At 43.7% G+C, this 13,183-nt stretch overlaps 1 protein-coding gene across 2 annotated transcripts in view; it reads right to left on the bottom strand.

Moving 5' to 3' along the window:
• Positions 1-13,183, bottom strand: part of SLC43A1 (solute carrier family 43 member 1) — a 76,220-nt gene that overhangs the window by 54,799 nt on the left and 8,238 nt on the right. For both annotated transcript variants that reach the window (XM_075258348.1, XM_075258349.1), the window contains exon 2: positions 4,232-4,443. In XM_075258348.1, the coding sequence (XP_075114449.1) occupies positions 4,232-4,385 (154 nt within the window). In that variant the 5' untranslated portion in view covers positions 4,386-4,443. The remainder of the gene's footprint in view (positions 1-4,231; positions 4,444-13,183) is intronic.

Below are 13,183 nucleotides of genomic sequence, written 5' to 3'. Positions count from 1 at the left end.
CTGAAAGATTTGCCTAAACTGTTTGGCGATCAAAGCTTGTTAAACTGCCACTGTGTCTCCTGTATCTTAGTCATGCCATACAGAGGGGCAACGCAACACACAAACAGTCATCATAGCCACAGACTCATACTATGGTATGTCCAGGAGAAAACATATATTTAAATATGCAATGTCTCACAGAAAGCAGTGTGAAGAAGAGCCCAAGTGGCCACATGAGTAGTTCTCTCTCTACCTAGTCACATGGCATTAGTGTCGAATCCTCTTGCAGGCTCTGAGGTGGCACACTAATGAGGGGGGTGCACTTAGAGAATAAATGGTAAAAGATCCCTATTATGGGTCTCCTGACTGTGAGGTCTGTTTATATTAACTTTATTGCCCCCCCTCCTTAATTTTATTTCATGACAGAGGATGTCAAACTGGTTTACCGCTGGTAGTCTAATTGGGACGGGTAAATCTTGAGCCTAGTTATATTTGTTTTCCATTTGTAATGCCCTGATGTACGGAATAAATTATTTTCGTGGAAACACATTCAGACTTCATGCGTTTTTGTTGTTGTTGTTGTTTGTTTGTTTTTTTTTTAAATTGGGAAGGCTATTCCTTGATGAACCAGGGTATATGGGTTTTATTGTGTATTTAATGCTTTGTTCTTTAACTTTGGCTTTTATTTTGATTCAGGTACATGGTTCAAGTCTACTTTGTCTATAATATATGGTAAGGTTAAGTATAGAGTAAGAATTAGGCACCCTTAATGTCGAGAGTTGGACTTTGTACACCCTCACTCCCAGGGGTGAACCTGCCCCTTTCGCCGCCCGAGGCGAACGACAGAAAGCCGCCCCCCCCCCCCCCCCCCGGGAGGAGGGGACGGAGCGGAGGGGGCGGGTCTAAGCAGAGGGGACCTGCTCTCTGCCTGAGCGTGAGGTGAGGCTGCTGGAGCAGCGCTGCTCCAGTGGTCTCCCCAATCCACCGCTCGGTGCTAAGCCAGTCCAGGACAGCTTGTCCTGGACTGGCTTAGGTAAGCAAAAATGCCGCCCTCCCGGGGGCCCTGATATAGCGCCGCCTGAAGCGGTCGCTTCAGGTCGCCTCATGGGAGGTGCGGCGCTGCTCACTCCCCGTGAAATATACCCACCCTGGTGACACTGCAGGTTTGTGTTTTAGAAAGCAATGGAGCCAGTATGGACCTCATTAAGTTATACCATTTAAGCTTTTGATATTTATTATTAAAGGTTTTGTTTAAGTCCATACGATTTCCATATGGTTTCAGTTACATGGTTTTTAATTATAGTGTGAAACCTATTATACCATTACTACCGCTTTCAATTCAGTGACTGGTTGTACATTTGTCTTGTGTTTGTGGCATGGGTCAAGACCCCAACCGATTGCAAAACCGGATAGCCATAGGTGAAACCTGCACCAATAATTGACAAGCTGCGGGTTTCAAACATATAGCACCAGTGATTTTACATTGAAGGTTTTAGTCATAGTATGTGAATGAAATTTAGTAAAATTTCATCCATATGCTGCTACTGTACTCTGCATTGGGTTAGCTGCCAGCAAGTCTCAAGCTGAAATGTGACAAGTACGTGTGTACCAGAATAAAAGGGAGACCTTCAGGATTAAAATGTCTACCATACCAAAACTAGTAATGTGTAGGAGCCCTTCAGTAGGAGCAGAAACGTACCGTTGTGGCCACAAACTGATGAAACAATGCAGAGACAATCATCTTTGTATGGATATATAAATCAGCCAGATTTGCATCAGGGGACAGATTTGGTTATAGATCACCTCTAATATTGCTGCCTATTAGCAGTGAATGACAGTGTTACAACATAGATGGAAAGTTGATGCACTTGAGGCGGATTTGCAGATCCAAATAAAAATGATCTCTGCATTGCTTCATCTGTCTGTAGCCACAAACGTATATTTATGCTTCTATTAAAGGTGCCTATGTTGATTTGGGAGTCATTTTGCACGCAACATTAAAGGGAGAGGGGCCCACAGTCTGTAGAGATTGCAGTTCTTATACTCTCTGCTCTCAGTGCCTTCCCCTGATTTTCTGTAATTTCTTTTTTTGTTTTTATTACTTTTTGCTCGTACACTATGAGGTCAGTTTATCTTGCGGATCTGGTCAGTGCTGTAATACCACTACAGATGAACCACTGTGCCTTCTCTTGGGGTTATCTTGCACTATGGTAACCATGATCTACTTGTGTACAGTGTAAGTAATGTGTAATTGCTGGCCATTGCAATCTCATGTGGAATCTAAGTGTGCAGATAGAATTACACCAGAATTGGAACAGAAGGGAACAAAAACCCGGCCGCCATCTTGGATCTGTGGACAACTCCTCTTCTGCCATCTTCCCGGGTCCTCAGCCTGCAAGACGCCCCTCTGCTGCTCTGCTGCTGCCTCTGGTGCAGGGCTCTACTGCAAGGTGGCGTCCCCGTCCCTCTCCAGCCTCTCGGTGCCTCAGGTGGATCCTGCGACCCACTACGCCTGCTGCAGCCTCCGGCTCGCCATCTTGGGGCCTTCACCACCTCCTGACCAAGAATTTTCCTGCCTAGCATCTGCTACACCTGGGACTTGAGATCTTTGCAGACTGTGTTCCTTCAGCAAGCTGTGTGAGTACCCCAGTGCTTCCATCTCCCCTGCTTAGATGCTGCCTGGCCTCCCTGTGACACCTGCTGTGGAGACATCTGCTAGCTGGCCCTAGAGGCTCTAGAGTCCTTGTCCGCTCCACTCTCCTTCCCAAGGACTCCCCCTTTTTTCCAGTACTCGGCAATCCTGACTTTACACTTGGACTAGTCGACCGCGTCTTCTGCAACTGGCGCCGCCATGGGTTCTTCCATGTCTGCCACCTCCAAGACGATGTGGGTTGGAATATGCTCCTGGGCCCTCAAGCCTCTTCTGATTTGCCTCCACTGGACACATGGAGGCAGATGCAGCTCTGCCACTTCCTGCACTTTCCCCCCCACGGAATTCCTCACTGAACCTACCCCCTTAGAGAGGATCTGTGTCAGAAATGGCCCCCTTTGCCACTCCCTCTCACTGGTCTACCAACTCCTGATTGTGCCCCGGAGGACTTTGTCCCTCCATTCATGCTTAAGTGGGAATCTGATCTGTCCCTCTCACTTTCCCAGGACCAGCGAAGACGTATCTTCTGCCTCTCTCATGCTACCTCTATCAGCTTCCGCTATCAGGAGGCCAACTACAAAATCCTGTCCTGCTGGTATAGGGTCCCCACGAGAATAAAAGCTATGTTTCGCCAGACCTCCCCTCTATGTTGGAGATGTGGCGAAGAGGAAGGCAGTATGTTCCATATTTTCTGGTCTTGTCCCGTCCTGTCATCCTTTTGGGAAGGAGTCAAACGGATCACCCTCCAACTCAGACCTCTCACCACTTGAGCCCTGTTCTGTTTCTCCTCAACCACTGTGAGTCTCCTGTAAAAGTCTTCAAACGCTCCCTGTTCATATTTTTGGTCCTCGCTGCCCCCTCTCTCCCTTTGGATTTCGAACGTTAACCTTAATATAATGTGCATGGAGAACCTCACCTCCTTCCTGCATGGCACAACTGAGGCGCATACCAAAACCTGGTTTTACTGGTTCACCTTTCTGGAGAGTATTGGACGCTTCTGGGCTCTGATCCCCCCTCAGACTGACACTACTCCAGCACAATACAGTCACCTGGATACTGGTCTCTTTTAATCCCCTGCCCCCCGGTCGGGATCCGAGCGCCCCCGTCACACTATTGTGTGTGTGTCTCTCCCCCCCCCCCTTTTTATTTTTCTTTCTTTTTCTTCTTCCCTCTTTTTTCTTTTCTTTTACTCCTTCCATTCTCCTCTCTCCCTCCTTCTCGCCACCCTTTCCCCCCCCCTCCCCCTTGCACTGCCCCTTATTGTTTTTTGGACTTGTTTTAGGATGGTTATATTTTGTGTTTTACTATGTAGCTTGACGTTCTCGAGACGTTTGTTAACCCTGTTACTTGTTATTGTCTGTTCTATTTTCCCCTTGTAAAATCTTTAATAAAAATTCTTTTAAAAATTTAAAAAATTAATGTGTAATTGAGAATGCTCATTTTTTAGATGGAAACTATGATGAAAATTGATTAGCATTGCTTTCATGTTGCAGACATCTTGGGAAGCAATGCCATTCCCAGGTCCATGGAAATTATACATCTTTTCACATTCAATTTACAGATTCCTTAAACATAAACAAACTCAGAAATCTCTTTGCATACCTTGGCATAAATGTGAATAAAATCCTTCTTCTTGCAACATAATGAGTAGGGACCCCCATCCAAATAGAACTGCTGAGAAGAACAGATTCTCTATTATGGCAGTGCAAGCAATCCACCAGCGGCGGGCGTAAGCAGTCTGCAGGGAAGGGGCCATATCTGCAGTGCAAGAAGCAGCAGTGGAAGCAGTAAAGAAGAGGAAGCACAGATGATATCTGAAAACAAACAAAAAAAAAGAATATTAACATATATGCATCACTGTATAATTTTGTTATTGCAAAAAGTTTCATAACTGTTATACTTTGGCAAGTAAAATATTATGGTTAGTCTCCTTAATAAAACTGTGTTAACATGCTTTAGTGAATTAAAGGCCACTATAAGGGAAAAGTCGGGAAACCAAAGTGATGAAAGGATCTGGTACGCAAACAAGTGTATGATCAAGGGGTATTGGAGATACCATGGGCACTTGGATGAGATTACCGTCTACTTCATCAGGTCTGCTCAAATTGTGTAAGGATTTTGGGGCCTAGCTACAATGCCACAATGAGCTCTCAGGGAGTTAGAGGGAGTCTACCACCAGAACCCATCAACCATTCTCACAGATAAATAGGATAGGGTCACATCAATCAAATAGTGTTTTTCCCTTGAAAATCGGTTCCTCCATTGCTGCTCTTTTTAATATACAAATTAGTACTTTTAAGCAACGAGGGTATTGCAAAGTGGATGGGATTCTAGCGAGTCGCAAAACTGTTGCGGCTTTGGAAATCTCAGCATGTCAATTATACCTACAGAAACACTGGTGGTTTTGCTATAGGTATAAAGGAAGCAGAAAGTCCACAGAGGAAAGCCCTGCTCACTTTCTTTGAAAAGTGTTGCGGGTAAAACTGCGATGGTTTGTCACCGTGGTTTTTCCCATAGCGCTTTTTTGCTGCAGCGCACTACATGGTGCCTTAGCCTCAAAGAGGTATGACACATTGTTTCCACGGCTCCTAAGAGCTCATTTATGTATTAATAAAAGTAGAAATACAGTATATCAGCAATGGAGGTTAGGGTCAAAATTCAGGTGTCCCTAAACTATTTATGTGATAGGTTGCAGAGATATGCTGGGATATAGTCACAGACTCCCTTTAAGGGTTCGTTCACACTACCGTCAGTGTCCGACAGGTAGTGTCTGCTCCTAGTGTCCGTTTAAAATCTCGCACGGACATTAGGAGCGGACACTGTGTCCGTGACAGTTTTCAAGATGTCCGTTTGTAAAGATGTCCGACTTTTCAAGCGGACAGAAAAAAACCTACATGTCGGGTTTTGCTGTCCGCTTGAAAAGTCGGACATTTTTACAAACGGACACTTAAGGACAGGCACGGAGTGCAAAGGAACGCACCCAATTGCCATTTAAATGAATGAAAACTGTCACGGACACAGCTAGTGTCCGCTCCTAATGTCCGTGCGAGATTTTGAACGGACACTAGGAGCGGACACTACCTATCGGACACTGATGGTAGTGTGAACGCCCCCTAAGACATCCTGTCTGAATCTCAAAGTAGAGTTGATGCCTATTCCAGATCCCCATGTTATATGCTGGAGACATCAATGACTGGATCGTCCCTGTGTCAATACTGCTTTTTGAGTAGTTTACTACCATCTTTCTTTGTTTGTAAGCCACCATTTCTGAGTGTAGTGCTGCTTATTCGGATGAAGAACAGAACCTCTTTCACCATGAATACTTTTTTACCTTGTATATCTCCAGGACTGAGAACCTGAGGTCACGTACAGATATCTCCAAGTGAGAAGAGCCTTTTTTACCCATTTTAGAGACCATTTTATTGATAAAGTGTGAATCAATGTGCTAGTACCATTCAGAGAAGTGGGTAGTAATTTTACCTCTAAAAAGGACAGTTCCTGCTTTTTCATCCAGCTGGGGCAGATTTGGAAAACCGCCAAAAAAGATGAACCAATCACAGAGCAGGTTTTCTTTTTTCAACGGCACAATATGAAACTTGCTCTGTTATTTGTTGCTACGGGTAACAAAACCATGTGAACCAAAACCATGATTTGTTGCTATGGGCAACAAAACCATGTGGTGGTTACTAAGCTTAATACTGGCTTAATTTGCGCCACAAATCTGATGTGTATTTTATGTACCACATTTATTTTTGTGTACTTTTCACCTTAACTAACATGAGGATTGGACATGGCGCAAGCAAGAGTATGGGACCATAGAATCTAATGGGTCGGTGTGCTTGGTGTGTTTTTCATGGCTAGCACACTGACCCATTAGATTCTATGGTCCCATACACTTGCTTGTGCCATGTCCAATAATAATGTACATGGTCATTTTCATGAGGCCTAAGTCTTAGCCCCCTTGCAGACGTTCATATGAATGGCCATTGTGCTATCTAGGTTTTTCCCGAATAGCACACTGACCCATTCATTTCTTTGGGTCCATACACATGATCATGAATTACACAGTCCCATGTGCTTGCCGACAGTCTGGGCCTAAAAATATGGAACAGGTCCTATTCATGTTCAATTTTGTGGCCCTGCTTCCATGTCCCCTATTCACTAAATGAAAAGCTAAGGCCCCATGTAACAAACCGAAAAAAGTGTTGTGGAAAAGACCATATTTTTTTCAGTAGTGCTTTCTGGCTCTATTACACCTATACAGAAAACGTGAGCAATTCTGTAGGTATACTTGACATGCTGCGATTTACAAAAAAGCAGTGGTTTCGAAATCGCAGCATTTCCGCTGCAGATCTTTTTCTGCAATGTGTGAATGGGCTTAGCAAGAATCAGAATCCCATCCACTTTACAGCTATTAAAATATTCACAGTGTTTACGCCACAGCCAAGTGCCGCACATTCGCAACGTGGGGCCTCAGGCTTAGATAGGATTAGTAAATCTGCTGCACTTTTGATTTAGACAATTTCATAAATCTCTCTGCACTTATCTAAGGACTTAAGTACATGGCGGTATTAGAGCTTCATTTTGTACAGAGCCGTAATAGTGCTTCATAGTAAGTACATGAATCCTTTCCTGTACCTCTGCATACCTTTGATTTTACAAATCTGACATAAAAGATTATGCCATACCATTATTGACTGTCTGAATGTGCACCAAAAAAAGGCAAACGCGCCTTGCGCCAGACTTATTATGAGGTTTTAAATGCTTTTTGGCCCAGTGGGTCTCTTTATGGTTGGGATTTTTATCATGAGTTTCTGATGAGTTCTGTCACTGGATGGCAGAAATAGAGTTCTATTGAGAGTCTTTTTTTGGAGGCTGATTTTGACATTGGAAAAGGGGTAATAAAGCCCCAAATCAATAAAGTGGAGGCAATACAGAACTGGCCAAGAACGCTAACCAAGAAGCAAGTCAGGACATTTCTTGGCATTGCTGGCTACTACCAGAGGTTTGTGCCAAACTTTGCCTCTATTGCAGCTCCTCTCACTGACCTGACAAAAGGTGAGAAGTCAGTGATGATCCACTGGACACCAGAGGCAGAGGAGGCGTTCCAGAAGCTAAAGTTAGCTCTTTGCCAGCAGCCAGTGCTGATAGCCCCTGACTTTAGAAAAGAGTTCCTGGTGCAGACAGATGCCTCAAATGCAGGGCTAGGAGCAGTGCTGTCCCAGGTGGTAAATGGTGAGGAGCATCCAGTAATGTACCTGTGAGCAGGAAGGTGTCCCCTGCAGACAAAAACTAGGCTATTGTAGAGAGGGAATGTTTGGCTATTAAGTGGGCACTGGATGCCCTAAGGTACTATCACCTGGGTAGAAAGTTTAAATTGGTCACTGACCATGCTCCCCTTACATGGATGCAGATGAATAAGGACAAAAATGCTAGGGTTACCAGATGGTTCCTGTCCTTACAGAATTTTTCTTTCAGGGTGGAATACAGACCAGGGAAATTACTGGGAAATGTTGATGTCCTGTCAAGAGTCCATTGTATGTTGGCCACAAGTGCCCAGCCCTCTGGTCTGGAGAAGAGGGGGGGATATGTAAACAGATGGCCGGAAAAATAATGGAGGGGGTGTAGATCTCACCCAGACTACTCAGGTGGGCAAGATGAGAGAAAGTCCAGGAATGACTTGTTCTCAGCAGACAGTTTTTTGTCTGCTGAACATTTTTGTTACATGCTCAGTATTGGGCTGGATTTTTTTAGGAATGGCAAGTAGGATTGGCAGTGGGACCTGTCATTCCACCCCCCTCCAGTCCACACATTGTGGATGTTTCTGCAGCGTGTCAGCTGCTGTGGATTGTCCTCATCAGTGAGGTTTAAAAAGTCCGCTCCAGCAGCAAGACTTTGGACAGAGCTGGGCTGAAGCTGGAAGGTCACATTGTGGGAGCTGTGTCTTGTACCATTCAATTTTGCTATTTGAATCTGCTATTCTAGGTGAGGTAACCTGTTTATGTGTTTAGTCAGAGCCTAGCCGGGCAGGTATTTATTTTGAATTGTTTATTTTCTTTTTTTGTTGCTGCACTGTTTTTGGTGGAGTAAAAATAAAACTCTACCTTTTTGGACTAAAAATCTGGACTTGTGTGTCTATGCCACCCCACCTAGAAACCTCAGACCCTGACAATGTATATAGGATTGATGCCACACTACATCCTCAAGGAACAGGATGTCCTCTTCAGCTACGTCACACACTTGATATTAGTGGATTTGGACTGAGGTTAGCAAACAGATCTTTGCTCTGCTTTGATCAAATCCAATATTCGCTGGCAGCAAACAGAGTGCTGTGAGCATCATTTCAATAGAATTTTGGTCCTTGTTTTATTGCATATAGACACTAAATGGGCAGTTTCAAATTGCCACCTACTAGAGGTGGACAAACCTCTGAAATATCATTTCAGGTTTGTTGTTTTCATCCAAAAAAATTAGTTCAGAATCAGAGTTTAAATTGGCTTAAAACATAGGGGCAGATTTATTAAGAGCCTTGCCACAATGTCCTCTGCCTGTAATATACACTGCTCAAAAAATAAAGGGAACACTTAAAAAACACAATGTAAGTCCAAGTTAATGACACTACTGTAAAATCCACCTGTCCAGTTATGAAACACTGAATGTGAATCAATGTCTAAGGGAGCCTTCACAAGGAGTTTATGCTCCGCTCATTCTGAACGTAAACTCATTCAGAGTGAGCGGCGTTAAAGCAGATCCCATTGATTTCTATGGGTGCTGGCATACGCGCACTACCCATTGAAATCAATGGGAGGCTTTTTTACCTATTGCTTTCCATGTGATATGCGCATATCACATTGAAAGCAATAGGTAAAAAAGCCTCCCGTTGATTTCAATGGGTAGCACGCTTATGCCAGCACCCATAGAAATCAATGGGATCTGCTTTAACGCCGCTCACTCTGAACGAGTTTATGTTCAGAATGAGCGGAGCATAAACTCCGTGTGAAGGCTCCCTAATGCTGCTGTGCAAATGGAATAGATAACAGGTAGAAATGATAGGCAATTAGCAAGACCACCCCTATAAAGGAGGCTTCTACAGGTGGTGAACACAAACCATTTCTCTGTTCTCAACCTTTTTGGCTGTTGTTTTGGTCGCTTTTACATTTTCTCATTGCTCCCACCCCTAAAGGTAGCATGAGGTGGTGTCTACAGCCCACAGAAACTGCTGAGGTAGGGGCAACACGGTGGCTCAGTGGTTAGCATTGCAGCCTTGCAGCGCTGGATTCCTTGGTTCAAATCTGCCAGGAACAACATCTGCAAGTAGTTTGTATGTTCTCCCCATGTTTGTGTGGATTTCCTCCCATTCTACAAAGACATACTTAAATGGGGGGAAAAAATACATTGTGATCCCTATATGGGGCTTACAATCTACAAAAAAAAAAAAAGAAGTTGCTCAGGTAGTGTAGCCCATCCAGGATCGCACATCAATGCAAGCTGTTTTAAGAAGGGTAACTGTGTCTTTCAGCACATTGTCCAGAGCATGGAGCAGATACCAGGAGACAGGCCAGTACTCCAGAAGATGTGGAGGGGGCTGTAAGAGCACAACAATCAGGACTACTACCTCCTCATTTGTGCAAGGAGGAACAGTGCCATAGCCCTGCAAAATGATCTAAATTGATCATGTATCTGCTCAAACTGTCAGAAACAGACTCCAGATTTGACATTGTGGGACTCCACAGATGAGAGCAGATTGAGAGAGATGAGACCAATGAGCACATGTGACAGAGTCTGAAGACACCATGGAGAATGTTCTGCTGCCTGCAACATCCTCCAGTTTGGCAGTGGCTCAATAATGGTGTGGGGGGCATTTCTTTAGAGGGTCGCACAGCCCTTCATGTGCTATCCAGAGGGCACAGGGTACTGGGATGAGATCCTCAAACCCATTCTGAGACCATATGAAGGTCCAGATGCATTTTTCAGAAGAAATGGGAATGTTACTGTTCTGGAGGTACAAATGGATTATTATTATTAATAATAATAATACCCCTTTTATGCCCCCAAATAGTAATAACAACCTCCTTTTTGCCCCCACACAATAAAAACCTTTATTTTGTAAGGAGAATAAAGATGGGCATGTGTCCTATGTAGTGGGCACAGAGCGGCCATTTTTACCTTGTAGTGGCATAATGGTAAGCATTATTACTATGTTTAGACACAGAGGTGGGCATTACCATGTGATGCATGTTGTGGTCACTTTGGATGTGGGGTATAAAAGGTGGAACTATTACTGTGTGGTGCATTACTACCATCTGCAGGACAACTAATGTTGTCGCTATAGGGACAATAAAGAAGAAGGGTTATCTATCTTATGATGGTAATTAATATTGGTCTTTCTACAGTGGCAATAACAGTATGGTGGTATTAGTAAAGGAGAGTAATGCTTAAAGCTATTTAAAGTCTTTCTTCTGGATAGGCCATAAATCATCTGATCAGTGAGGACCGGCAGCTGGCCTCCACCCCCTTCTCCGCGAACCGTTTCCGATGCCTGTTCTATACCCTATACAGGGCCAGAAACAGAGAGCTCCGTCCCCTGTATAGTACATTAAATTCAGTGGGAAGTGAATGTGCATATTATTATTAATGGAGGGCTATTAGTTATAATGGGGACCATTATTTAAAAGGGGGAACTATTTATAAGGGAGAGTTATTACTGAAAAAGAGGGACTATTATTTATAGTGAGGGACATTATTTATAATCAGAAACTATTATTTATAAGGGGGCATTATTAATTGTAAACAAGGAATCTTAGCCCCCCCCTTATAAATGATAATGCCCCCTTTTAAATAATATACCCTGCTTTTAAATGACAATTTAAAAATATTACTGAGGGTGCAGTTACCTGTGAACTATTTATAAGGGGCGACTACTGTTTATTAGAGAGCGAGTAGTATTCAATCAAATACCTCGCTTCCATAGGAGTGTGTGTAAGTGGCCGAACACCATATTCACTGCGCTTAACCCCTTAGTGTTCGGCCGCTTACACGCATTCCTATGGGAGCGAGGTGTTCGATCGAATACTACTTGCTCATCTCTATTTTCAAGTGCAGGGGAATGGCCACTTATATTGTATGAGGTGTTAAGTAGGAATTATACTATGTGGGGGCCATTATAATTTTGGTGGGTCAGGTATTTCTAAGTTGCGGTGATGCAGGGGTGGGGGCAATATGAAATCTTTGCACTGGGCCCACCAATGTGTTAAAACGGCCCTGCTAGTAATGCTGTTAATGTGCCTTTTTCTCAGTACCGCCACTGCCACCACCACAGGAATTTTTGATGTTGGGGCTGTGTATCGGCTGGTTTCATTACGATCACTGTTGGCAGTGCCCTCTTTCTCCACAGTCATCTTGCTTTCACTCTGACGTGGATGTCTGGTCCCAATTACAACAGAATCATTATCATTAACATCATCATCATCCCTGCCACTTTTTCAAACATCATCAATCTTCACATGGGATTCTAGCACCCCCATTAATTCAACCCTTCATCTAAAACAACTTTATAACCATAAATATATATATATATATATATATATATATATATATATATATATATATATACAGTGCCTACAATTAGTATTCAACCCCCTGCAGATTTAGCAGGTTTGATAAGATGCAAATAAGTTAGAGCCTTCAAACTTCAAACAAGAGCAGGATTTATTAACAGATGCATAAATCTTACAAACCAAAAAGTTATGTTGCTCAGTTAAATTTTAATAAATGTTAAACATAAAAGTGTGGGTCAATTATTATTCAACCCCTTTGGTTTAATATCTTGTGGAATAACCCTTGTTTGCAATTACAGCTAATAATCGTCATTTATAAGACCTGATCAGGCCGGCAGAGGTCTCTGGAGTTATCTTGGCCCACTCCTCCATGCAGATCTTCTCCAAGTTATCTAGGTTCTTTGGGTGTCTCATGTGGACTTTAATCTTGAGCTCCTTCCACAAGTTTTCAATTGGGTTAAGGTCAGGAGACTGACTAGGCCACTGCAACACCTTGATGTTTTCCCTCTTGAACCAGGCCTTGGTTTTCTTGGCTGTGTGCTTTGGATCGTTGTCTTGTTGGAAGATTAAATGATGACCCATATTAAGATCCTTGATGGAGGAGCAGAGGTTCTTGGCCAAAATCTCCAGGTAGGCCGTGCTATCCATCTTCCCATGGATGCGGACCAGATGGCCAGGCCCCTTGGATGCGAAGCAGCCCCACAGCATGATGCTTCCACCACCATGCTTGACTGTAGGGATGGTATTCTTGGGGTCGTATGCAGTGCCATCCAGTCTCCAAACGTCACGTGTGTGGTTGGCACCAAAGATCTCGGTCTTGGTCTCATCAGACCAGAGAACCTTGAACCAGTCTGTCTCAGAGTCCTCCAAGTGATCATGAGCAAACTGTAGACAAGCCTTGACATGACGCTTTGAAAGTAAAGGTACCTTATGGGCTCGTCTGGAACGGAGACCATTGCGGTGGAGTACATTACTTATGGTATTGACTGAAACCAAT

This window comes from Leptodactylus fuscus, chromosome 10, assembly GCF_031893055.1.
Source record: "Leptodactylus fuscus isolate aLepFus1 chromosome 10, aLepFus1.hap2, whole genome shotgun sequence".
NCBI lineage: Eukaryota > Metazoa > Chordata > Amphibia > Anura > Leptodactylidae > Leptodactylus > Leptodactylus fuscus.
The sequence above is the reverse complement of the archived record's forward strand: the minus strand, read 5'-3'. Positions and strand labels throughout refer to the sequence as shown.